This window comes from Haliaeetus leucocephalus, unplaced genomic scaffold (assembly GCF_000737465.1).
Source record: "Haliaeetus leucocephalus isolate CR32 unplaced genomic scaffold, Haliaeetus_leucocephalus-4.0 Scaffold605, whole genome shotgun sequence".
In the NCBI taxonomy this organism is placed as follows: Eukaryota; Metazoa; Chordata; class Aves; order Accipitriformes; family Accipitridae; genus Haliaeetus; species Haliaeetus leucocephalus.
Genome location: NW_010973041.1, coordinates 5927017 through 5952263, shown reverse-complemented (window position 1 = coordinate 5952263; position 25247 = coordinate 5927017). Strand labels below are relative to the sequence as shown.

The following is a 25247-nucleotide window of genomic DNA, read 5'->3' as shown; positions in this document are numbered from 1 at the left end:
GTTAGGTTGGACAAGGAACAGCTGTAAGCAGCTGGGCAGGTGGCTGATTCATAGCCTGCTGTGGACCAGTTGGCCAAACAATGTGTTTATGTTGATTGTAGCTGCTTACTTACTGTTGGAATGAATAGGCAATTTGTTACAAGTGTTTTTCCTTATGGAGGCACTTATTTACTTATAATTCTTCTGGCTGTTAGGTTTCACAGAACATGGGGGAACTGGTTTGTTTGGGTTTTTTTGGTGACCTCTACTTTCTAGTGAAGCTTAACGAGAAATATTACTAGAAGAGTGCCAGAGAGATGAATACCAGGGCGTGTAAACTGCCAATTTTTAAGGAATGACAACAAAATCAAGGAAGCTGCAAATTCCTTAATAGGTTTGAGTAAAAACCAATAATCACTTAAAATGTCTGCATTTAATATGTTTGGCAAAAAAAGGATGTGAAAAGTGACTTGCAGGGGACATTTAACATGCCAGGTTTGTTTGTATACTGCTTTAAAAAATTTGGTGGTGTAATTCATTTCAGTCGTCATCCCTAGAAATTACAATGAGTACTAAATCTGCTTGAAGGAGTAATTTTTTCTTTAAAATCCTTACTGTCTTTTTCTGAAGTTGCTGAGTCCATTCATGGGAATGTTACAGCCAGCACAATATTGTCTGAAGTCTCTCTCCCCTCTATTTAACTTCATTTTTGTGGGAACTATCTAAGAAGGCCAACAAGCATGAACACATAATATCAAAACCTCAGCCATAGTACCTGGTGATTTAATCATAAAAATCATCTTACATGGCAAGAGTATGTAGCCAGAACTACATTACAGAATGAGTAAAGGAATGTGATCTACACATTATTATCCCCAAACTGTCTGGAAATTAAATGTGAAGTATTTGGATTTTATTGCTTAAGTAGTGAATTTGTCCAACGAAAATATTTTGTATTTTAATCCAAGACTTCACTAGTGTAAAATTCCTAAGTATGTGTATTTCATTCACTAGTAGCTTTGTAATGTAGATTTTTTATTTTTGTTTTGGGTCGGGCTTTATGCTATTTCTAGCTAAATATATTCCATATCTGAAAGAGAAAATGGAAGTACCTTTAACTCCTCCGTGCAGACAACAAAGATCATGGGTTAATTTTCTGTGCACAGGACTTCAAGAAGACGCTATTCCTCTTTCTGATAACAGGTAATGAAAACTTTGTAGTAATAAATCCTGTCATAAGCCCTTTAAATCATAAATCCTCAAAATTAGTGCAAAAATAATGTTAGCCTATTTGTGAATTAGTAGTTATTCTCTGAGACAGCTGGATATATTTTGTGGTTTGCATGAAAGAGTGAACAGACTGCATCTGTGGCTTTTCAGGGGAGCTTGAAAAAGGAAATGACAGTCACTACTGTAGACCTCTTTCTCCTGGGGGACTTAATAGCCTGAATATCCAGTCTCCTTTTTGGAGTAGTCAACAGTAAATATTTATGTATATAGCAAGTACGCATGTGTGTATATGCATATGTTTCTACATATGGCAAACATCTGTTGAGCAAGTATCACCTACAAAATATCTGGAAGAGATACAGGAAGAAAGTGTTGTCTGTGTTTTGGGGATATCCCAACAATGGAATTTAAGCCTTTTCATGGTGACATAGGATCAGGATTGACTCATCCTTTCCTTCTCATCTTGTTTTTGAGACTAGCATTTTTTGCCTTGCTATCTTTCTCGTGTATGCTCAAAGAATTTAAATATCCTTTTGGGGAGGGAACCACAGTTTAGCTAAAATTCTCATTCTGTGCTGCTTTACTTCGTGAACCAGCCTTGATGGTTCCTCTCACTCCTTCCTGTTTGCCATGGTGTTGCATGAAGTGACCCTCTATATGGACAAGAAAAAATTTTAATGAGTGAATGAATGAATGAACTGAAAATTTAGAAAGAAAGTAAATCTTTGAAAGGTAGTTTTATATAGATCAAAATTCAACAGATAATGCTGTTAAACTTCATACCTCCAAGTCTTGTTTTATTTTCTTTGTAGTATTTTGATTACAGAGCCCTCTAGGGAATACTTAGTATCTTCGGTGTGGCAGTCAGAGAAGTATCAGGATAATATGAACTCTCTTTTGTTGGTTGGTAAGGATTTCTAATTGATGATCAATTTCTAATTGATGACCAGTTTCTAATTGATGTTGAAGAGTTCCATGTACCTGGACAAAATATAGTGAAAAAGATAATGTTATATTACAGAGCACATCTTTTGAGCCACTGAAGTTTATCCAATTAATTTAATGCTCTGAAGTTTGGATTATCTGATTCTTTTAGTACATGTAAAAAGCTACAGTATGCAACATAGAAGTTGGTATGTCATGTATCCTTCTATGGAGGTAATTTGAATGAAGTAAGAGATTTATTTCATTATGGAAATGTCAGCTCAATACTACTAATTATACTCAATAACTGATAATTGAAATTTGGTAATCTGTTGAACTCTTTTCTGTGTGCTATTTTTCCTTAAATAATATTTCAAAATATGTATCAATCAATAGAAAAGTACTGTTAATGGGAAATAATAACTTGACAAGAGCAGAGTTCATGTTAGGTAGCAAAATACACAAAACCAAAGTAAGCTGCAGGTTATTTCTGACAGCACCAGAATACTCATTACCACTGTCCTTTGATTTCGTTTGCCATCACTTTAAAAGTCTCAGGATTAAACTATGTATATTGACTTGTTATGTTGTCCAATTCATTTGTACCTTAATTTATAGTTGAAAACAATGTATCATAGGCTTATTAGTATTTAAGTTCATTTTCTTTTCAGGTAAGGATTATGTTAAATCTTTGTAAGCATGACAAGTAAACCCAGAGATAATGAACAAGGTCATTTGTAACTTTAGTTTTGCAGCTACACATTATTAGGTCTGAAAAAAATTTAACACCCCCCTTACTCATACACTCAGTAAGTAAAAAGCACACTTGCTCTGCTAACACTGACTATTTTGCTTTTAAGTCTATTAATGGACACTGAGTTACAAATGGAAGTATAAACAATGGATGTATGTAGTAGGTCATCAGTATTTGGGAACTTTCATTTCTAAAATGACATTCTATTTTCATGTTTCTAGTTTATTAATATTTTATGTTGATGTCTGGTTTTTGTAGCGCCTCAGACTGTTAAACTTGCTTATCAGCGTCATTCGCTTACAGAACTGAAGGAAGTGCTACAAGTTGAGGTAGAAGCACCAATGCTTAGCTCACTAGAGGAGGGCTGGTGGCTTCATTTGGGTTTAAATCCAGTCTCCATAAAAACTTTGGAGCAATTAAACATGGATGCCAGTAATGCAAACAGTTTGCTTCCTACAGAAGTAGAAACATTCACACAATTTACCTCGTATCAGTTAGAAGGTAAGTATCTTCTTTTTTTAGAAAAAAAGTGATAAAAAGGCAAAGATAGGTACTTTAACAGAGAATGACACAGTGACAGTTATATACGTCCAGTTATATTCCTCCAAGAAGGAAGGGAACGGAAGATTTCTTATTCTCAAGAGCAAAATGTTTTATGGCAATATGAAGTAGCAACACTACTACAATTAAGCTGCACTTTCACAACCTTAGAATGAACTATAGGAACAGAAGTGTTTAACTTCACAAAGTTACCTTTTCTATTAATGTGCAGATGAAAAGTAGCCTCCACCAGCCATACTATTTTTTAATAAAATAGTTTCATACAGGAGCATTTCTTAACAAATAGTAATTTTGCATTGGAATATGTTAATAAAGCAGCTATTTGTATAGTCCTATCTGCAGAAGGTCAGTGGGGAGAGTATGTTACAGTGAAAATTCTTTATTTTGTAATGCTATTCAGAGGGGGTTTTTTTATGCTGGCTATGGTTTCAGATGTGAACCACTCAAACTTTAGAATTTCTCATGGACCATTATGCATACTTACAATCAAACTTTAACAGAAAATGCAAAAAGTTATTTAGATTTTATTATATAACTGTGGCCTGACTGCAAGGTACCAATTATGGTTGTAGAGCTCTAAGGACTGGCAGTAACATGATATGTTGTGAAACAGATAGGCACAGCTCATGAAAGAACATTTCCACTTAACTGCCTTTTACATATCATGAAGTGTTTAGCTACTGTGTTTAACATGGATGTTCAGCAGCAATGCAAAAAATTGCAGTTCTAGTGAAGCACATCTTTAGGGGGAGCTAATTGCATGCTTTACTTCTTTTTTTTCCTCTAAAAAAAAATCTGTTAATCTTTTAATCTTTCTTCCTAATGAAATGTGTTGCATCCCACTTCCTAGAAATCTAACACCAGTCAGTACGAGGCAGATGGTAAAAACTTCTCCTAACAGTAGCACGGCCTTCTGTTTCTCAACATCGTACATTTTTACTTAGGACTAATGAGTACAAATTTTCTAAAAGTGGATTCTAATGATCTGGGAAGGCAGAAAGAAGAAATAAAAAATGCTTTCTCTATAATTATCCGAAGTAGCTAACTCCAACCAGGAGAAAGAAAAGAAAAAATCTGTGTTGCAGCAAAGAAATTAATTTTTGGTTTTTAGGATGGCTTGAAGAGAAGAATTCCTTGACAAACCAGGATCTGCTTTCTGCTGAAAAACATCAGTCAGACAAAGTAATTAATCTTTACATGTCACCACAGACTCAAAGTCAGTACTCTGCCCTGCATATGAGTCCTGCATCATCTGCCAAAATTCACAATAAAAATACATCTGTGGAAGAGCTTACTGGAGGAAGCATAAAAAAGAATAAGATAGAAGAGGCAATTTATTTCTTAAACCAAGAAGAGAAAACCCCCAAATCATCTGAATCAATCAGCTGTAAAGATGTGTCTTCTAAACAAGACAACTCATCCAGTGGTCAAAAATCTGCATCATTTGCAATTGCTACAAAATGGTACAACGATGATTCTGATCTGAGCAACTTTATCATGCTGAGATCTAAATGTACACTCATCCAAAGAGAGGAAAAAAATTATGTAGATAGTCCTGAAAAAGGTATGTGAACCAGTTTATTCTGCCATTTTTCCACGTTTAATTCTGCTCTCTTATACCAGTTACAATAGATGCTAGTTCATGCTAGTGGATTTATGGGGAAAAAATACTTTGAAGCCAATGGTAACATTTTTATGATCTTTGATGTAGCTGAATTTTCAGCTAATGATCTTACCTTTTGTTTTTTCCTTTGGATATCTTAGGGGATTTTTTTGTTTGTTTTGGTTGGGTGGGTGCTTTGGTTTTGGGTTTGGGTTTGGGTTTGGTTTTTTTTGTGGTGGTGGAAGTGTTTTTTAATAAAATAAATACAAGAGTTTATTCCTATTCTGACAAAGTAACTCTAAATGGTACTTACTCCAGAAGATTTCTTCTGTCCATATGTTCTCTTTGGAGAAATACTAGTTATCAGTTGTAGTTATCAAATTAATTGTATTTATCAATTAGTAATTATCAATACTCTTACTTTTGTAGCACCAACATAGCCTAGACAATGAACAAGAGTTAAAGTTTTTCTCTGGAAAGAAGCATTTGAGCTAGTTACCTTGATGCAAACCCTGTCAAACAATGAGGCTGAATATGTCTTAGAGAAAATAGAAAGTTTTTCGTAGCCCTGTTCTTGTTGATGACAAACAATGCTTATGAAAGAATCTCAGGCTATACATTGAACATTGCAGACATACAAAATACCAGAGAGGAAAAAGAAGTAGAAGAAATTCCTTATTTGTTTTAAAAAAGAAATATTTGTGACACAAAATATCAGGAGACATATTTCCAGATTCACTTTTCAGGATGAAGTTGTATTAAAAAAGAATATTTGTTATTTTTTGGGCTTGTATGGCAGAATTCTGCCAATAACTTTTATCTGTGTTTCAGTCGTATCTCCCAGCACAAAAAGAAAAAAAGGGTTAAAATTGTTACATAAAAGCTTTCAGCAATAATTCCTATAGGAAAGAATTGAGTTATTTATTTAATTGCAAGCTTATGTAATCTTGTGGAAGAAATATTTCTTGGTAAAATTCATCTGTTACTGACACTGGTAGATATGCATGCATAAAACCTTTCCACGGCCTCAGAGAGCAACAAGGCCAATTTTAGAAGTAGCTCAAGGTACCTGAACTGAAGTTTTATGCCACCATCTAGTGAACTCTGACTAGAACTGCAGCTCCTAACAAGAAATCCAAATGTATTGAAAGACAAGCTATGCCACATTTAAGAATAGGCTTGTGGAGGTTTAAGTAAGTTAAATGCAGTTTTGAATATGTTTACAGGTAGACCCTCATGCTGCAGATCAGTTTTGTCTGATATATAAAGAACCCACTGAACCGTATAGGTCATTCTAAATTTAACTGAAAATAAGAAATGCCAGCACTGCTTGTAGGAATCTTTCTCTATTGTCTTTGTTGTTTGGCTTATTTTTTAAAGATGTCATTGTGTATAATATTTAGTTCAGAAAATGCAGAGGAGGGAAGTGGTAGAAACAGTTCATTGATCCAATTTTGAACCCAGTTATACCTTTTCAAAATCAGGAAGGTTTTTTTAACTTAACTAGGAAAAAAACTGTTTTTTTCTTTTCTTTCTGTCTCTGTATGATCAGTTTGCTTTCTGAGGAAACTGACATTCATAACTAAAAAAAATCAGCAATATTTAGGAGACACCTATTCAGCCAGAACCCCTCTCCGAAATAAAGAGGTAGAGCTGCCAAAGGAAGCTTTGTGGGCAGAAGCTGTAGATCATGCATCGGCATTTATAAAGAAGAAGGGTAGGAGAGTTGGAAATACTAAGAATTAGCAAAAGATAGCTATAAGACAAGAGAAAAAGTTATTTTCAATAAGAAATTTTTCTTCTTTTTTTTTCTGCCATTTGCAGTTTCCATGTTCTTTCTGGGTCACTGACAGTACCAAGCCTTTTCTACTCACACTCACTGAGAAATTTTTCATAGTTTGAGCTCCTTATAGTCAACAACATCTTTCCGCTCATACATGTTTTTTCTCCATATAAAGGCATATGAGCTTTCCTATGGTGCTATATTATAGAGCTATAGTACCTCCTTAATTTTCCCAGCTCTGTATTTCTGCCCTAAGGAAGAGGAACCTGGTAATGCCTGACTTCTTGGGCTGTGAAGGACCTCATCTCTCTCTCTGTCTCAATGGTTTTTCCATACTATATGAGCCTATGAGAACAATAAAGAAGTTCATGAAAGGAAAATGTATGTGCCATAGAAGCTACTTAATTTGAAAATATTTCTGCATGTACAGTCATTTACAAGAACAGTTTTCTTATTCATTGATCTGGTTTTGTGATGTTTGTATCTAAATGTTCACTTGTGGTTTAATAATTTAGTGCTACAACCTGAAGAACAGCATATGCATGTTCACAAAGAGGACAGTTCTGTTTGTGAGACTCTGAGAAAAAATGAAAAAGAACAAGAGAGTGAGGACAGTGTCACAGTCAATATTCAAGCATCAGGTATACTATTTTTGCATACGCTTTTTTATATATAACTTTGCAATATAATTTTATATTAAATAGTACTACTTAGACAAATATGGAAATTATTAGGCTTAGTCTCTCCTCCTTGTGACTGAAAATATTCCAAATAGATGGATATTTATTTTGACACGAGTGTGAGAGCAGGCCATGGAATTCTGTTTTAAGACTAAAGCCAATTGCATGCAAACTAAAAAGTACAGACTTTGAGTTATGTCTGATCTAAATCAGCAGACATGGAATCTCTTCGTGCCAATCAGTACCCTCAAATTATTATTCTGCATTTTTTTCTCTGACAGAGTAAATGAGAGAATTGGGGGCAGAAGGGATTTGCAGTCATTTTGGTAGGAAATGTCATTAACACATGTATTCTTTCATACATGATTGAGTCTTTCCCTGTGAACTCTTGCTGTTGTACTTTTCAACACATTGTATCAAAGAACTTGCACTAACAACAATTTTTTTATGCAGTAGAAATGGTGGAGAAGAACCTAGAAGATATTTATCCAAGATATTTTACAGCCTCAAATCAAGCACACCCAGTGCTAGAAAGTTGTAGGTCTAAAACAGATTAGTTTGGGCTTCTGTGGAAATGCATTCACTCTAACCATGTGCTTAATGGGAGTCTCTTCCACAGAACCAGTGAAAGAGCAGAGCAGTTATTTTCCTCTGTTCCCACCTGAGATGAGAATCACATAATAGCTATAAGCTTATTTTTTAATTGTTTTAAAATAAATTTTGAAGTAAGACTCCTTTAATGCAACTGGAAAAAAAATTAAAGCTTTTCTGCAGTCAAAATAAAAATTAGCATTTTGCAAAGGTAGTGTTTGTTGGGACTGAATGTACTGCTATTGTCCTTGAAATAAAGTGTGTTTCACCATGGTGGTCTTGCACATGAAGGAAAGGAATCTTTCTCAAAACCAAGCTATAGCCAAAACAGAGATTAGAGAGATTGACACAAGCGTTTTACTTAATAGTGGAACATTGAAGACGCGTGATTAGAAATACACCTTAGAAAGAAAATGATACATTAATATAGGAATGCCCATATGAAATTATACAAGGGGCATCCAAAATACTGTAGTATCAGACTTATTTCCATACAGGCTGAAAAACTGGACATAGTAATATAACTATTTTTAGAATGCATAAAATTTTGAAGTTATTAATTGCTCTTATGAAGTAGTGCATTGACCAAGTGAAGTTGTCAGCTGCTAGTCAAATAATTTGTACAGATCAGTTGAAAATATTTTTGAAAAGTAAAGCTTTGAAAATGAAGAATCACACAGTTCTGATCATGTTGATATGATCAATTCAACTATAATTTTAAAAAATGGGTATGGAAGAGTTTCACCTTCTTACCTGAGGAAAAGGACAGCCCTTTCAATTCATTCAGCAATTGACAGCTCTGTCATGGAAGCTAATAGCAAGAAATTCAGTTGTAATTAGGAAAAAATTGTGAAACAGCCACCCTGAAGCAATTAAGAACTGTTAGTATGAAAGCACAAAGAGACTAACAGATTGGCTTGTTTAGCCTTGCTAGACAAAGATATTAGAAGTTAAATAAAAGAGAAGGAGAAAGGCTGTTTAAGTTATAGTAACAAGTAGACATAAAGGGACTAAGCTAAGTTTAGACTACAAAGTAGAAGGCTATAGAACAATGGAATAATAGTGCAATCTTAGTGGGAATCACAGGAGTAGAAAATCCTAACTTTTCATCATGGAGTTTGATCACTTTATGAAATGCATGGAATAACATGGTTGCCTGCTGTGAGGATCAGCTTAATTCTACCACCCAGGAGACTCCTGTGCGAGCAACTGTTTTTCTATTAATGTTAAAGCTTTCATGAAGAAGTCAGTGTTGTTTGTGCTTTACTAGGTCTTTTCAATATTCTTGAGCAGTAGTAGTATATGAAACCAAACTTTATTATTATGTTTTGTTTATCGTGCAATCCAGAAAGCCAATGCCAGGCATACTGCCTCTTGGAAGAAGCAGCCATTCCTGTTCTAAAAGATTTGACAGATCTGGGTGTACTCGCTTCTGTAAACTGGAGCTTTGACAGCATTAAATGTGATCATACAAGGTTTTTCTTAAAACAGCAAGAGAAAGTGATAAGTGATCTTTTTAAAGAAGGTACAGCTTTTTTTAAAAAAATGTTTTTTTCTTCTTTAATACTAATACAGGTTTAACTGGTGACACAAAGTTCAAGAAGTTTGATAAATTAATGATAAAACTTTTGGCTGTTTATCTTGTAGAGTTACAGTAATTTATTTCCTCTTTTATTCCCAGAATAATATCTCCCAGTTCTTCAGCATTACATTTATTAACCTGAATAGTGTAATACAAAAAGTATTCTAACTGAATTTCATTTTTAAATATTTTAGACATGCTTCAGAAATGTTGCTTCTAGATCAAACAATGTTTAAATTATTTTTTTGTTTTTGTTGTTTCTTTCCTTTTAGCAGCTATTGTTTGTCACACCTGCATGATGCAAAATGCTAAGCCTATGTTAGAAATGAGGAGGAAAAAAATCCATATTAATTTGGTTTCTTTCTGACTTCATTTCTTGCCTATGTGGCACATGAAAACCCTATAAAACCAGAAAAATGAAACCAAAAGCCAGCAAAATCAGTGACCCCTTACGAACATTTTTGGCTATAGATAAAGAGAGGGTCAGGAAAACCTCACAGCAAAATACAAACTGTGTTTGAGGAAGATTTAGAAAGACATTGGGTATTTTGAATTATTTTTTGAGTTGTACTGCTCATAGTTGAGATCTAATTGTAAGGATGACATAGCAGGCTGTCTGCTACTGCCAAGTTTTTATATTATGTTACAAGTTATGTGATAAACTTTAGCTATCTCAACTTTGTTGCTTTCTGTGCTGAATGTATTCTCTCAAAGTAAAACTAATGATAATGAAATTGCAAATGAGAAAGAAGGCAAACAAAAAAAAATTTAGTGGTCTCTAAATGACAGCCTGCGATCTATAGAATTACCATGTTAAAACTGTCAGCAGCAGGGTTCTCTTAATTTGAGGGAGCCTACAAAAAAAGCAAACACCATCTTCACAGACGTGAGGGAGAAACGCAGTATCGATATCTGTATGAGTGAATCACAGAAAGAAAAACATTGCTGAGAAAAGTATACAGAGAACTAGTACTGCTTCTCAAGATCAAGGAAAAAGTATGTTAAAGTCTTCATTTTAATTCAAGTTTAATTTAAGAAAACTTATATCCTTTCAAATGCAGTTTACATGCTATACAAAGATAGCCTAAAGTATAGCTGGGCCGAGTGGCGTACTTATTCAAGCTTCAGGGCCCTCTTTGCTTGTGGATTAGCTGTGCGGTATATTACCAATTGCTAAAATGACAGCAATGAAATCAATTAAAATGTTTCGTGGCTGAAATGCTGATGAGGCAAATGGTCATCTATTGGACCTTCCTTTCGAGGGCAAGTGTTTTCTGAGGAATGGATAGCATTTACCCATCCCTCGTTATACAAAAACAACTGTTGTTGAACACAAAATTGACCAATGAAAAAGGTGGGTCTTTGGACTACAGCTCAAGGAAAGCAGTAAAAACTTTTTGTTCTTGGTTTAAAATACCAAAGAAAGTCAGGTTGATTTAGCTACTGTTGTCTGCACTGAAGACGCAGAAAACTGCAAGGGAGGTCTTGCATTTTGTCCCCAACTAAAGAAGCAGAAGGAGATAAGAATTCTCTTACTGGAAGGTCCATAGAAATGAAGAAGACTCTAACATATCCAATCCATTCCTAATTAATATTTCTCTAACTCTATAGGAGATTCCAAAACCTCCCTGGTAACTTACTTCACTCTTCTATTGCCTTGCTGGTTTTAAATAGTTTCACAATATCCAATCTCATTCCACTTTACAGTTCAGTTCTGTTCAGTCAAGTCCTTGAAGATTTATTCAAAATGGGTACATAATACAGAATAAGTAGCCTATAAACCTTTTTAGTTACTCTGTGGGTCCAAGAAGAAGCAGGTGTCCTCCAGATTTACCTTCTCAAAGAAGGTTAAGATTCTCATCAGGAGAGACTTATTAGGTAGGGGAAAGTAATATCAGAAGTTAAGACTCTACATGGATCAGTATTGGAAGACAATAGGAATTTTTCTTACAGTATGTGTGAAGATTAGCTGCGTCCAAATCATTTGCCATAAAGAATGTGGCTTTTATAGTCTAAAATTTGTTGGAAAAGTTCTGTGAAAAGCTCAATTTGAGGTTATCACTGCTTTAAAGTTGCTTATTGATTAGTGGATAATCTGCGATTTTGATTTCTTAGAAAGAGTTCTGAAATGTTTGGAAAATGGGTTAGATGGAGTTACAGAGCTGTTGAATAATTTAGTGATTTGACTAGTCAGATGAGGAAATAGTAATGTGAACAGCTGAGCTTCTATGGTGGCCCAAAAGATGGGAAATTTATCAGTTTCCATGTATATTTAAAGATTGCCCTACTAAAATCAGTAAGGCAGTGTGGGTTTAATGGCACACCTAGGGGAACTGTTACCCCCTCCTCCCACAAGCACCACCTATCCCTACACACCTTTCAAAAACACTTCCCTGTGTGACACTTGCTCTGGGTCAGGTGACATGGGAGAAGTCATGCTATATCATAAAGTATTTGCCACCAGATCTGACCTTTCAAGACTATGTCTGTTTAAGTGTGTTTAATGAAAATTCTGAGATACCAGAATCTTTTAAATTGATTACATATGTATAGCGTGATTTCTGAAATTTTATACAGACCACACCTGTGTCTTGTATTTGTAAAGGTAAAATAGATGAGAAGGAGAACATGCTGTTCAGACATGCTGCTCTGGTGCACCTGCTGGTGACAGTTCGAGATCTTCTATTAACATGTGGCTTGGACACAGCACTAGGTTTGTTTTTAGTAGTAAATAATGATACCCAGAAACCCAGTGCTTTGTGTGTATTCTGCAGTCTGTCTTTCATGTTTATAGGCTGTGATTCTTTGCCATCGGTATACCTCCAGCATAGCTTCAATATGATATCCAACCCTCTTTGCTTCCTTATTTCTGTTCCATCATTACAAATGAATTCACTGTGGATTGTACTTTGGTAGTGTATGTGCTCAGTTCATGACTAATACACCACTGTTCATATTATTACATGGACTTGCCTGAGAAACATTCATACAAAGTTCCACATATATAATGTGTTGTCTTGTATCTCAGAATGACAAATTTTCATTGGAATCTCTGTGTGGAAGCTGAGAAACATGAAAAAATGGCAGGTCCTTTGCTGTTTACAGTCCACCTTCTGTGAGTGTGGAACACTTCCACCTAAAAATATTCTTAGGCTCCTTGGAAATGAGGTACCTAAAACTGAGGGCATTTTAAGCAAAATCTAAAGTATTATCTAACATATCATGAGGCAAGGAATTTGAAGTTACAGTCCAATTCCTTAGCACTGGACTCACACAGAAGGTTTTTTTGAGCTTTTCTGGTCTTATCCTATTCAGATTAAGAATATAAAAATTCGTTATAACCCAGTTTTATGCCTGAAATGACAGTGCTGTGTTTGTCAAGTTCCCATAGTTGTCTATTGTGAATTTTCAGATAGATCTATTGGAATAGATTCATAAGGAGCTGAAGTCAGCTTGTATGAATGCTCTGGGAAAGTCAGACTCCCTCTGTCTTTATAGGAGTTAAGGTGGTTCAGAGCACCTAACTTCAGTCACTCTGAATTATCCCTTGATGGAAGGTGTTTCCTTAAAATTGATGTAAAATGGAAGACATCTGCCATAAACTGAACTATGGGGAAAAGAAATTATTTGTATTCACTTAAATATTTCTAGCAATAAAAGAGTAGGAAGAAAAATACAGAATTAATATATAAGTAGAATCCTAAGTAGAATTATTTTCTACAATTACTATAAACAATGTAGGAGGATGGGAGGGAGACAAATGAGGAGTTCTTCCTCCTCTGCTCTATTGTGGCAGAAGCAGTCCTAGATGATATTTCAGAATTACACAGCATCTGTCCTTCCAGATCCCGCAACACCTCACAAAGGAAATTGCACAAGTAAAAAAGATCTGAAAAAAACTTAGAAAATTGAGCCAGATCCTAAGTAGGCCCTGTAGTCTTCACTATTGTTGTGATGTTGTGCTGTGCTGTGTGATTCATCACATAGTTATCTTAGATGTATTTTTTCTTTATACCTTTTCAAATAACCCCGGCATTGTTCATGTTACATACAAAAGGCATCATAGTTGAGAAATAGTTGTGATAATATGAAGAGTGGTGAAAACACAGGACAAGTAAAGCTTTGGACAGTGGGAATACAAATAAAGTTGTTATTTGGTATAAACCATATAAACTAGTTAAATAAAACAGTGCTGCTGGCTGGTATTTGCAGCTATAGAATGCAACGTTCTATAATTCTAGCTGGAGTCATATAGCAGATACTACAGGAGGTATAGCAGTTTTATAAAGTTTTATATACCACTTATGTACCTGATAAGTAGTAATAGTATCCTTCCATATTGGTGAGCCATTAAATTTTCATCTTTTTTGTGCAAGATACCTTCACATAAATTTTAAATTTATGTGTAGATTAAACACAAACCTTGGCAATTATTTTTTGTCGCTGCAATTACTTCTGTTGTTGCTATGTTAACAGGTTATTTGTCCAAGGCAAAGGATATCTATAAAAACATCTTGGAATCCTGTTTGAATAATATACGGAGGCAGCTGAGGATTGTACAGTACAGCAGCCAGAAAAAGCATGAAACAAATCCCAAAATAACAGAGCTGCAGTGTCAAATGTTAAATTGGATGCAGAGTTGTGGAGACAAACACAGTGTTAAGGTTAACAGTGTAAACAATTTCTCTAAGCAGACAAAACTGCTCCAAACTATGTGAATAATTATAAAACCATCTTTCAACAAGGGTTGATTTATGGAAGAAAGTCTTATAATTACCTTTCCAACTCACAGTATCTGTTACATAAGGGTAACATACAGTTTAAGACCTCTATCAGGAGCAGTGCAGGTTTCTGTTTGATGAAATCTGCCCTTGTTGCATGACTGAAATGACATGCATATGAGTTTTAACATTGCCAGGGCTTCATCTTGTTGCAGGTGGTTTTGTTTCCCTGGTAAGTATATTGTATCACATCACTTACTGAAAATTATATTATAACCTTTTATTTGAAGGCCTCAATCTTCTGGTGCAAAGAGAATCATAGCACAAGTCAGGATTGTGTACTTGTACAGGTGTGGCTCAGAGCGCACACCCAATGGAGTGTATGGGTATTGTTATCCATAGACGACCTCTGCTTAAGCCATGTATCAGGCCAATCTCCTGGCATTATAATTATATAAGAAGCAAATATCTGGAAGTGATAGTTACAGCATGGAGGATAGAGTTGTGGAGGAGATTCAAGTTATCCAAAGATATTTTTTTTTCTGGATATGTGAACATTTGGGGTGATACCATGCAGTGCAAACCACCATTTTCCTTTGCAGAATATTTATTATTTATTTACCAGATACTTATCACATAATGAAACAGAAGGGATAAAATATATAATTTTTTAAGTGTCCTGACTGTTTGAAATAGAATTTATGCTGCTGAACACACAGCCAAAAAAGATGAATCTTCAAGCTTACTTTCATTTATTTTAACTTCTTTCCATACTTCACTTCCTGGAGCTTTCTTCTTCTTTTGTTTCTCTTAAGAGTTGCACTAAGAGCTCTGAACATCTTTGGATTAAATTTTCCTGAGAAGAAAAATATAATAGCTTATTGTAAACCCTTTCACAATTTAAAATGGAAATGAAGCAACCAAAACAAAATGGTGGTAATTGTCTTGATGTCTGTCCTTCAATAGACCCTCTAAGCTGATTTCAGCATCATTTTCTTCTTCTTAAGAGTAACACAGTTTGCTTTGTGATACCAGGATTATGCTGTACTAGGAGACATATGACAACTTTGTCATTTTAATGTCAGCTCAGTGACAATTTTGCTTTTGTTCTGAACTTCCCTATATATGATTTTTTAAATTTTTAACTGAACTCTCCTAAGTTTTGACTTACTTTCTTGACCTAAACTTAAGGTCATGCACAGATACGCATCCAATGTAAGAATATATATGATTTCATTCACAATTATAAGATTGTTTACTGTTCCCTAACATTCAGGATAGGTTTCAATGAGCCAGAATAGGCAGGAGTATACCAGTTTTAATAAGAAGTGAAAGTTGTATTGAATAAGCCATTTCCTGTTCTGTCACATCACATCAGCATCAGTTAGTATGATGTGAAATATGATTATCTGGTTATCCTTTTATTAGCCAAATTTTTTCTTGATGCAGGATTATAATGGGATGTTTCCTTTGTAAGCAAGAAGTTGCTAATGGAATAGAATAACTGAACTTTACTCTTCGTTTCATTATCTTTTATACTCGTGATTAGATAGAACATAGCTAAAAATGTCATGTACCTCACAACAACATGTAATGAGTACACTGTTGTATCGTGTGGAAAAGCAGGTCTGCATTTTAAAATGCAGTTGTTGTCCAAAACTATTTTGAAAGGAACCAGTGGGTTGTCAGGTGGCTGTTCTGTGCACCAACATATGGAAATGGAAATCTGCCTTAAGTTTGTCAGGCTGACCAATACGCAGAATTTCTTTTCAGACAAGATCTAACACGCTATTAATATTTACATATATAATTATCTTGCATCTGTAAGTCTTAAGAGTTAGACAATGCCATGTGCCTCCTTAAAAATCTTACCTTGTGTGCACCATGAAAAGTGTCTATACAATAGCATAAAGATTCAGAGGTCATCCTGTCTGAAAGTACGGTGTAAATCCTGTATGTATGTACATATTCTTCTTCACATACTCTGATTACGTAGCAGAAGTTCAGTTTGTATCAGCTGAAATGGTGGACAAGGTAAACATCTTCTCTGGTAATGATTCTTTTTAAGACTATGTCAGTTTGGTAGATTCTAATCCTTTTCAAAGTTTTCATCTTAAGCAGTATTTAATGAATCTCAGAGATAAGCGATCTCTGGCAGGATCACTTCAGTGTGCTCCATCTATGGTCTGGAAAATCTTTCTAATTAGTTCAGCAGTACAGCTAGTACCTCCCTCCAGTACATCACCATCTTGCAGGCTGAACTCTGGATATCTTCAGTTTAAGTTTTACCTCCATAGGGATAATGCCTCTAACATGACAGTAATAATCTGTCTAGTGCAACAGTAATAATCTGTCTAGTGCAACAGTAATAATATGGTATAATGTCTTTAGATAATAACTTTAAACAGCATTTTTACTTTGAATCAAATATTCCAGTTTAAGATTTCTTCTAGAACAGCTTTGTTCATAAAACTGAATTCTGATACTGATGCCTTCTGTAATATTTCTCCAACTCTTGTGGTAAAGCACACATACACATGAGTTTCAAATCATTGGTGATAGGAGAAAAAATGCCAGCAAAACTTTGACCCTGGATATGGGGAGAGCAGACTTCGGGCTGCTGGAGGAGCTAGTTAGTAAGGTCCTCTGGGAATCTGCTTTTGAAGGTATTGGGGTCCATGAATGCTAGTCACTTTTTAAGAGCCATCTCTTATGAGTGCAGAAGCAGGCAATTCCAAAGTATGGGAAGTAAAGCAAATAGGGCAGAAGGCCAGCTTTGGTGAGCAGGGATCTTCTTGTAGAACTTTCTAGGTGGAAGATGAAAGTGTACGGCCATTGGAAACAAGGACAGGCGACATGGAAAGACTACAGAGATGCTGTTTGCCACTGCAGGGAGAAAATTCATGCAGCCAAAGCTCAATTTAAATTCAGGCTGGCCAGCACTGTGAAGGACAACAAAAAGGGCTTTTTAAATATGTTAACAGCAAAAGGAGAATCAGAGATAACATTGGCCCATTGCTTGATGAGGTCGGTCACCTCACAAATAGGGAAGTAGACAAGGCAGAGACATTTCATGCCCTCTTTACCTCTATCTTAAACACTGGCGATGGGCCCTGGGACCCCTGGAGCCCTGTGCTGGAAGACCATGACCCGGGGGATGATAAACTCCCAGCCGACCCTGAGCTTGCTCGAGCCTTGCTGCTCCAGCTGGATGCACATAAATCTATAGGGCCTGATGGGATTCATCCCAGAGTACTGAAAGAGCTGGCCAATGTCATCATGGGACCTCTCTCCATTATTTTTGAAAAGTCTTAGGAGTCTGGAGAGGTCCCAGTCAACTAGAGGCTGGCAAATGTCCCAATTTTCAAGAAGGGCAAAAAAGAAGACCCTTGTAATTATAGGCCTGTCAGTCTCACTTCAGTGCTTGGTAAAATTATGGAGAAGGTTATTCTGGGAGTTACTGGAAAACACCTGAGAGACAATGCAGTCATTTGTCACAGCCAGCATGGGTTCACAAGGGGAACATCCTCCTTAGCCAACTTATTTTCCTTTTATCACAAGGTCACCCATCTAGTTGACCAAGGGAAGCCAGTAGATGTGGTGGTTTTGTATTTTAGCAAAGCTTTGACACAGTCTCTCACAGTATCCTTCTGGACAAAGTGACCAGCACACAGCTGGACAAGTCCATAATATGTTGGGTGAATAATGGCTGGCAGGTTGGACTCAAAGAATTGTACTAAATGGGGTTACATCGGGCTGGAGGCCAGTCACCAGCAGGGTTCCCCAGGGCTCAATTTTAGGGTCAGTGCTCTTTAATGTTTTTATAAATTATCTAGACTCAGGAGTTGAATGTACATTAAGTGAGTTTGCCAATGATACTAAATTAGGAGGAGCTGTGGACTCCCTCAAGGGTAGAAAGACCCTACAGAAAGATCAGGATTGACTAGAGAGCTGGGCGATCACCGACCATATGAAATTTAACAAGAGCAAGTGCTGGATTCTCCACCTGGGTTGGGGCAATCCTGGTTATACATACAAATTGGGGGATGAGAGGCTGGAAAGCAGCCCTGCAGAAAGAGATTTGGGGGGCTGGATTGATGACAGGTTGAATATGAGTCAGCAGTGTGCCCTAGCAGCCAAAAGGGCCAACCGTGTCCCAGAGTGTATCAAGCGCAGCATAGCTGGCTGGTCAAAGAAGGTGATTGTCCCACTCTACACTGCACTGGTGCAGCCCCACATCGAGGACTGTGTGCGGTGTTGGGCGCCACAATATAGGAAGGACACCAGACTACTAAGAGTGTGTCCAGAGGAGGACAACCAAGATAGTGAAAAGCCTCGAGGGCAAGACTTAAAAGGAGCAGCTGAGGTCACTTGGTTTGTTCAGAGAAAAGAAGGCTGAGGGGTGACCTTATCGCAGTCTACAACTTCTTCAAGGGGGGCAGCGGAGGAGGAGGTGCTGATCTCCTCTCTCTGGTGACCAGCAACAGGACACGAGGAAAGGGAATGATGCTGCATCAGGGGAAGTTCAGATTGGACATTAAGAAAATGTTCTTCACTGAGAGGGTGGCCAGTCACTGGAACAGGCTCCCCAGGGAAGCAGTCACAGCACGAAGCCTGTCAGAGTTTAAGGAGCATCTGGACAACGCTCCTAGTCATATGGTTTAGTTTTAGGTAGTCCTGCAAGGAGCAGGGAGTTGGACTCAATGATCCTTATAGGTCCCTTCCAACTTGAGATGTTTTATGATTCTATGATTGTCATTTTGGAAAACTCCAAGGTTTCCATTTTTGCCACCTACTTAGTCAATCTTGTGCTTTCTGTGCAAAGGAGAAAGAAAGATGTATGCAGGCTGAAAGAGCAATTTTTTTACAGTACTAGAGCTTCTTTTACCTTTCTTCCAGATACTAGTCATAATAAGGATGGACTCTGAGAGAGAAAAAGCTGCCCTCATTCACACTTTATCTAGAGTAGAAGGTAAATATTTATTTTTATGTGTATTTTTGAAAGAAAAAGTGGCTGTTATTCTGTGCTTCACTGCATTCCTGTTTGTATGGTTATTGCAGGTGTTTCTCTCTTTCCTCCTCATCAGGAACCTTTCTATACACTTTTCTCACTGTTTTCTGTTTCCTTGCTCTTACATCAGCCTTTTTTCTTTCTTGTAATTTTATTTTCCCCTGATTAAGAGTTCTGGTATGATGTTTTCTGTTCTGCAAGGGAATGATAGTTCATCTGTCAAGTCAAAGATTTATTTAACAGAACACTAAGGAGATGTGGGCAGCCCATTGCCCAATTATAATTGCATCTGTTGTCTTGGTCAGATTGTCTCATTGTTTTTAGCTGATCGGTGGTGTGTGGATTGTCTGGCTTATCGTTCACAAACGAGTTTCACCATGGCTAGTGCACACAGGCAACTCATGGGGGGTTACAAAAGTGACCCAGCCTTGGGTTGCCTTGAGGCCCTGTCTCTCTGCAGAGACGACTCATGGGGAGCGGTGTAGACAGCTTAGCCCTGGGTTGTCTGATAAACCCTAAAGTAAACAGGGCAGTGGCTGCACCACTCAAAGAACCAAAACCTGAACGGACCCTTGAAATCCCTTAACAAATAGTATGCCCTGAGTCTCAATCCAACCACTATTCAGTTGCTGAGGAAGCAAGGTAAAAAAACCCCAAAACTGGAGGGTTTCAGCTTCAGTTTCAAATGACAACCTTGTGTATTCAAACAATCACAGACCAATGAAGGAAAGATAAGGGGAAACTCCACTCAGATATACATAATCCAGTTAGGCATATATCATAATCCACTCAGACATAGTCATACACACCATTCCACAAGTCAGGGGATAAAAACTCTAAGATTCAGGTTGGAAATGGGGGGAGCCACTTCTCTAACTATGCAGTTGGCTTGTGAAGGAAACCCTTCCCCCCCTTGATCAGGACACTGGTCAAGGTAACTTCCCTGGGATTGAGAGCCCTTACCTGGAGGGGTAAGTGAATATTGTTTATGCTTTAAGTTTGTAAATGTGTTTGTGGTTGTCTGTGAATCGCTTGTTGTTGTAATAATGTATTACTCTTGCCTTAAAAATTAAAATAGTGCATTGTAGGGTTTAGGGTTATTCCATGCGGGGCCCGGACGACAGGACACCAATATGATGATTAAAGTCGCCAGTTTATTGAGCCTAGCTGATCATTCTTATACAATTCTCTAAGTTCCTTAGAAGCTTTGATTGGCTGCTGCATGCAAACATTTGGTGTCCACGCGCACAAGCATACAATGTGATTGGTTATATCAACACTGTACACGCGTATAAACATAAGATACAGTTAGTTATACTCACTCTGTACACGCGCATAAACATAGGACATAATTGGCTATATTAAGTAGAGCATGCGAAACTTGTCTCAGTCTAATTGGTCAAGATAAACTGCCAAATTGAGGTTGTTTGTGCCAAGTTCCCTTTATCGTGGAATGTGCACCTGTGTTTTTCTAATTGGGATCTTTCTTCTTCTGTCTTCTTGTTTATTCTGTTCAAGGCCTTCTAAACGCGTTTGGAATGCTCTTGCAACCATGAGCTACTTTCAGGCCCAGTAACTAAGTTTCATATAATTGACCCCAACAGTGCATTCCTCCATTGTATCTGTAAAACCTGCAATAGTGGCGTGTTAAGTCTGTAAGTGAAGTTCAAATAAGTTGTTTGCTTGAACCTTGCAGTTAAGTCTGTGAGTGAAGTTCAAGTCGTTTACTTGAACCTTGCAGTTAAGTCTGCAAGTGAAGTTCAAGTCATTTGCTTGAACCTTGCAGTTAAGTCCTTTTCCGTCACATTAGGTGGTCACAAGTTTTCTTCCTTGCAAGCTTATTAAGAGCAGTTAGAATTTAGAAGTCTTAACTAAGCTCCCTAGCATAAAACCTTAAAAAAGTAGTTAGGTACAGATCATACTTTCCTGTAGCTCTCTGTTGCTGACCTTGTTTGCTAATTTGCTAAATATGTAAGCATAAACTGTAGCGATCTATTAAACTCAAGGAAAAAAAAATACTGTTTCCAGTACCCCAGCCCCACACTGATACAAACAACACTTTCATGAATTCATTGTTTTACCTGTAATTTTTGTACAAGCTTGTTCAACATCGCAGATTCAGCTGGTGAAAGAAACATGTTTCAGGAAGATTGTTGTCTGAGCCTGTACTTATGTTTAGAGGAAGCCACTGATTCCTTTCATGTTGCTTTTTAAAACCTATTTTTGTAGCTCCTTCTTGCTTGAACCTTATAACAGTGTCATGTATTGTATTGTTCTTTTGCTTTTAAAAATAAAGTTAAATTTCCTGTGCTCTTAAAAGAAGAAAGCCTGTCTTTTAGAATGTTTTGAAAGGGAGGAGGCCTGTTCACAATGCTTTTACTAATAATAATATTTAATGAAAAGTATTTTATTTGTTTTAAGATCTTAAGACTTAGTTGCAAACACAGGTCAATCCAACTAACTAAACTTTTGAAGAGAGGCATTTGTGTTATACAAAGATCCCTTTTTAGCTACGTCTTCTAGTCATACTTGTAAAACTTGAAGTATACAGGAAGTGTAAAGGAATTTAAATGATAAAGAGGCAAAGATGCTTCCTTTTGCACTAGCCTTTAATTTTTTATTTTAAGGTAATTGGATTCTGAGTTTGTGAGACATGAAACTTGTTCACATTACTTCTTTCTTGGGTTCAAAAATGGAAGTTTCTAAATCATTATACCCACCAGTGCAATACAAACTGAAATTGTGCAGGACTTAATCTAAGACAGACAATGTAGTACATAAAATTTTAATGTCCTGTGTTGTTCCACATTTGCTGCTTACTGCTGTGCATTTATTCATACCCACAGAGGCTCGTTTGTTTGGTTAAGGCTTTAATTCTTTTTATGCAGGTTTAAAAGCTATGGATTTGGATTCTGAGAAAAAAGGAACCATTTTAGGTTATAAAGATATCATAAGCAAGTAAGTTAAATTCTTGATTTTTGAGAACAAAGTCTTTACTTGGGACTAACATCAATGAAACTTTTGTTACTTTTGTTCATTTCCATGGGACTTTCCAGTCTGGAGTAAAAAGTTCAGAATATGGATCTACAGCTTCATTTTGAGAGGGGCAAATTTTGTCCACACTCTAGTAAAATGGTTAGTTGTGAGGCTCAGAGGAACTTGTAGAAAACACGCAATTGTGTGTTTTTAACTTTTTATTTTGTTTTACATGTTTTAGGAAAACTTGTTTAGAAAAATGTGTAGAAAAACGTGTTTGTTTTGCATGCTTTAGAAAAAGGTGGGGAGGAAAGGCCATAAGAGAAATAATGACAAATTATGACATGACAGGAAAATATGAATACTTAAGTAGGTAATTGGAGGGGAGAAAGTACAGCTTTTAATTTTTAAATTAATTTTTAAAGAAATTACAGTTTTAAATTCAGGAAGTCTTTTTGTAAACAGACTTTAAACAGTGGTAATTCTTCAAAGTAAAACTGTGTTTATTTTGTTCTGAGGGTAATTCTACCTGAACTTAATTTTATTAATATTTTGTTGGTTTTTTAAGCCTTAGTAGATATTCCTGTGCTATTGTACATAATCAGCAAATTGGAGCTGACTTCCCTTGGACACACTTCTCAGTAGTAATGGAATACGATTATTCTGAAAACTCTTGCTGGAAAAATATGTGCAAAAATCTGAACGTTACTTACATGACTTTTAAAACCATCCTCCCTGAAACAATATGCGTGAGTAAGTTCGCTCCAGAATTGTAATAAACAATTGGGCTGGCATATGAAAAGAAAGCATTTTCTGTTCCCTAAAATGTTGCACTCATGTGCCTGTGGAAGAAGAGAATGAGTAATAAATTGTGAAGGCAGACCAGCAAACAGGGCTGATTTATCTATACAGCAAGATAGTAAGGTGTTTTTCTTAGGGTGTGAGCTTAGTTTTGGCCAGGGTGTAGTAGTAAATGTTGGTTGATAAAAGACTTGTGCCAAGTTCACAGGTTGTTTACAGTTACTACAAGCTGTATCCATCCATCTAAGGGAATGTTGGTGTAGATCTAAACTACAAGCTGTATCTATCCATCTAAGGGAATGTTGGTGTAGATCTAAAGGAATATAAATTAAAGCTTAATTTCAAAGAGATTCACAAGAGTTTAATTTTGGGAAAAAAAACATACAATGGAAGCATTTTAATGGGGATGAATAAAAGCTGCATTTTAAAAAGATATGTCTATTTAAATACCTAAATGTATCTTTAATTTTTTGCTTATGAAACTATTATCTTACGTATACAAAATGTTTCAGGGAATCACTCTGGTTCCTTTCTTCTGGAGGTACAGATTCCATATGTATTTCTGACAACTGAAGATCTTCTTAATATGCCAGATATTCTTCAGCTTTTGGAATCCAAGTGAGTGGAAGTAACCTATTTAATCTTATTTACTATTTATTTTCAGTTTTCCAGGACATACATCTTGTCCTACTATATCATGTAGTAGCCATCTACTTGGCTATCAGGTACATTACTGCAATTACACTATTAGCATTTTAAGAGACAAGAAGACAGTTTTTCTGCTGAAGTTGATAGCTTAATTCTATAGATTCACACAGATGTCAACCAGAATGGAATTGGATGATTTGTTTATTTTGCACTGGCACTTTTAATCAAAACAATTTTTTAAATTGTCTACTTTCCCTGAAAATCAGAATGTTACCCCAAAATATTTTTTGCTTTAGTCCTTCTCGGTGCTTGGAAGACTTTTTATTTAATTCTTCATAAAAATTGCTTTAGATTTTTTGTTTTTTAACTACCAGAGCTATGCTAAAAAAACAGCAACAGAGAAACAGTCTCATTTTCTGATGCATCACAGCTTTTGGGAGAGGCTAAGTTAAAAACAAGACTACTTTATTTGTAAAATTTGGATCTAATATTCACTTAATTTTGAATACTCTTTATCCTGTACAAAAAAAATCATGTTTGTAAATCATTGCACATGTGCATTATTTTCTTTGACATAATTTTCTTGCATTTTGTTTTCACAGTAATAAATACCTGATAAAAGTACCTTTTATCATGTAGAGGAAAAAAAAAGAAAGAAATAGGGGACAGAGCAGCAGCATCTCTTAACCGTAGTGCCAGAGATACAGATGGTTGATTTCACCATGTTGCTGAAGAGACATGCCAGTTTTGGTCCTTGCTGTATCGAGTCAGCTGTGAAGCCATTTTTTGAGCTGTGTCTAATTACAGTTCAATAAAAAAAACAAAAATCATATGTTTGACATTTAAAATTTGAACATTTAATTTGACGTGTACTTTTAAACTCTCATCTGTTTGAATTCTCTGTTCAGCCTGGCCATAAGCTAAACAGCCAGGAATGTTTTTTGGTACTTTCTCACTAGCTCCTTTTAGCACTGATGAAGTAATTTAATAGGTGTGCAAAGAGCTATATAGTTTCAGAAAAGCTTATAGTTCACTTTCCTGTTAATATTCGAATACACTGTCCATACAAGTTTCTAGAGGACTTACTGCTGGCAGATTCAGGTTTAGGTCTCTTGTGTTTCCTACAGATGAGGCCAAGTAGTGTGACAATCATCTCTTCTCAACTTCCCCCCTTAGTCAGCTAAGACCTCCCGACAGACCTAAGCATGTGATATTCATTCAATGAGTCTTTGCTAACACAGCTGGTAACAGGAGACTGTGCTGCTGGCTGTTCTTGTTCACTCAGAAAAATTTAGGGTCATACCAATGGCAGTCAGGGAGTTTTCACTCAGTTTGCTTTCCCTATGCTGCACAATCCTGAAAGGAAGAAAAGAAATGCAATATACATTTAATTACTCAAAAGG

The 25247-nt window shown here is 36.3% G+C and overlaps 1 protein-coding gene across 1 annotated transcript in view; it reads left to right on the top strand.

The window, feature by feature from the left end:
• The window catches only part of LOC104838445 (chromosome unknown open reading frame, human C9orf84), a 46484-nt gene that overhangs the window by 11515 nt on the left and 9722 nt on the right, over positions 1-25247 (top strand). The window contains exons 7-18 of the mRNA XM_010578184.1: positions 1053-1182; positions 2022-2116; positions 3146-3388; positions 4560-5012; positions 7350-7475; positions 9454-9630; positions 12293-12400; positions 14164-14351; positions 19308-19380; positions 22308-22377; positions 22970-23148; positions 23709-23814. Coding sequence (XP_010576486.1) covers positions 1053-1182; positions 2022-2116; positions 3146-3388; positions 4560-5012; positions 7350-7475; positions 9454-9630; positions 12293-12400; positions 14164-14351; positions 19308-19380; positions 22308-22377; positions 22970-23148; positions 23709-23814 — 1948 coding nt within the window. The remainder of the gene's footprint in view (positions 1-1052; positions 1183-2021; positions 2117-3145; positions 3389-4559; positions 5013-7349; positions 7476-9453; positions 9631-12292; positions 12401-14163; positions 14352-19307; positions 19381-22307; positions 22378-22969; positions 23149-23708; positions 23815-25247) is intronic.